This window comes from Apis dorsata, unplaced genomic scaffold (assembly GCF_000469605.1).
Source record: "Apis dorsata unplaced genomic scaffold, Apis dorsata 1.3 scaffold_40, whole genome shotgun sequence".
Classification (NCBI taxonomy): Eukaryota; Metazoa; Arthropoda; class Insecta; order Hymenoptera; family Apidae; genus Apis; species Apis dorsata.
Genome location: NW_006263342.1, coordinates 23,436 through 25,268, shown reverse-complemented (window position 1 = coordinate 25,268; position 1,833 = coordinate 23,436). Strand labels below are relative to the sequence as shown.

The 1,833-nt window shown below is 19.3% G+C and overlaps 1 protein-coding gene across 1 annotated transcript in view; it reads right to left on the bottom strand.

Moving 5' to 3' along the window:
- Positions 1-1,833, bottom strand: part of LOC102679606 (golgin subfamily A member 2-like) — a 5,229-nt gene that overhangs the window by 2,637 nt on the left and 759 nt on the right. Inside the window, exons 3-7 of the mRNA XM_006608562.2 lie at positions 1,368-1,799; positions 1,092-1,287; positions 696-1,003; positions 384-560; positions 93-311 (exon numbers count right to left, since the gene is read on the bottom strand). Of these exons, the coding sequence (XP_006608625.1) occupies positions 93-311; positions 384-560; positions 696-1,003; positions 1,092-1,287; positions 1,368-1,799 (1,332 nt within the window). The remainder of the gene's footprint in view (positions 1-92; positions 312-383; positions 561-695; positions 1,004-1,091; positions 1,288-1,367; positions 1,800-1,833) is intronic.

Here is a 1,833-nt window from a genome sequence, read left to right as displayed (position 1 = left end):
TATTATATAATAAATTTAATATAATAAATTTAAAGTGATTTTTATTTAAATTTTAATATTAAAATTATAATAAAGTTATAAAATTATAATACCTTTTCAGATAATATAATGTGAAATCTTTCTTGTTCCAATGTAAGTTCATCTATATTTTTTAGTAAATTATCTATTTGATCTTTACGATCTTGTAAAGGTAATAGATTCTCTACTTTTTCTATTTCTTGTTGTAATTGTTGCTCAAGTTCTGAAATTTTTTTTACACGATTTTGTTCTTTATATTGTAAATCTTCTATAATTTTTTTTTGTATTTTTATCTATAAATATTAAATCTTTAAAAACCTTATCATTTTTCATAATATTTTCAAATTTCACAAAGTATATCATACCTTTTCTAATAATTTTGCTTGCTGGGCATCTAATTGTTTAACATAATTTTGATATTGTTTATTAATTTCTTCTTTTTCATTATTAATAATTTTTAAAGATTCTTTAGTTTGTGTCAATTCTTGTTCTAAGAGAATTGCTGTATGTTTTTCTTCTTCTGTTATTGACATACCTTTCATCTATAAAAAAGAATTAATTAATATTAATATACTATTAATAATATATTATATATAAATATATTATATAATATATATTTATATTAATATTAATTTATATTATTAATTTATATTAATATAAAATATATATTTATATACTTGTTGTATTCTAAGTTCACTTAATGAAAGCAATGCTGTTTTTTCTTGAAGTTCTTGTTGAATAGCAATTAATTCTGTTTTTTTCAAATTTAGTTTTTGCTTTAATTCTGATCCTTCTAAATCCAAATCTTCTTTTTCTTTTTTCAATTGAAAAAATTGTTCATTGAGAGAATCATATTTATTTTGTAATTGATAAAAATTTTTTTTTAGTTCTTCATGATTATTTTTTATGGACAATATTTCCTTTTCTAATTCAAGTATACGAATTTGTGAATTCTTTAATTTTTTTGATATTTCCTCTGCTTCATCTAAAAAATGTTTATTTTTTATTTATTAAAAATTCATGATCATTTTTATATATAAATTAAAAAGACTTAATGAATTGAAATAATAAACCAGAATTTTGTTTTGCACTTTCTTGAGCTTGACAAAGAGCAGATGTAAGTTCTGCTTTTTCTGCTATTAAGATTCCAGTAGTCTGAGTATGAATTTGAACTTGATCTTTTAAAGGATTTATTTCTTGTTCTAATTGTATTTGAAATTCTGTTTCTTTTTCTTTTAATTTGATTTCTAATTCTGAAATTCTGCTGTGCTAATCAATTAAAAATATTTTTTTTTTTTTATTATTTTAGAATTTTTAAATTTTTATAAAATTTATATGTATATACTTACAGCATTATTAAGTTTTATATGCAATTCATTAACAATTTTTTTCTGTTCTTCTAAATAAGAATTTAAAAATTGATTATGATTTATTAAATCAAAATCAAATGATGTTTCTATATATTCAGATTCATTTGTCAAAACATTTTCAACTGCAGAAGCCATTTCTAAGAGATGTTCTTTTTGTACTATTGGAAATTCATTTAAATTTAATTTTTCTTCTAATTTTGATATTATATTATTTCCTTTCATAGAATTGATATCTTCCATAGAACAATTTAATTCATTGTAATTTATGATATTTTCTGAAGTTACTATTGAATTCATAAGTGCATCATTTTTTTGAAACGCTTGAATTGTATGATTATCTTTCGAAGTTTTCATTGTTAAAACATTGTCTGTAACTTCTAAATTCAATTTATTGGTTTCTGCATTTTGGCACTGTAAATTTAAAAAAATAATAAATAAGATTTTT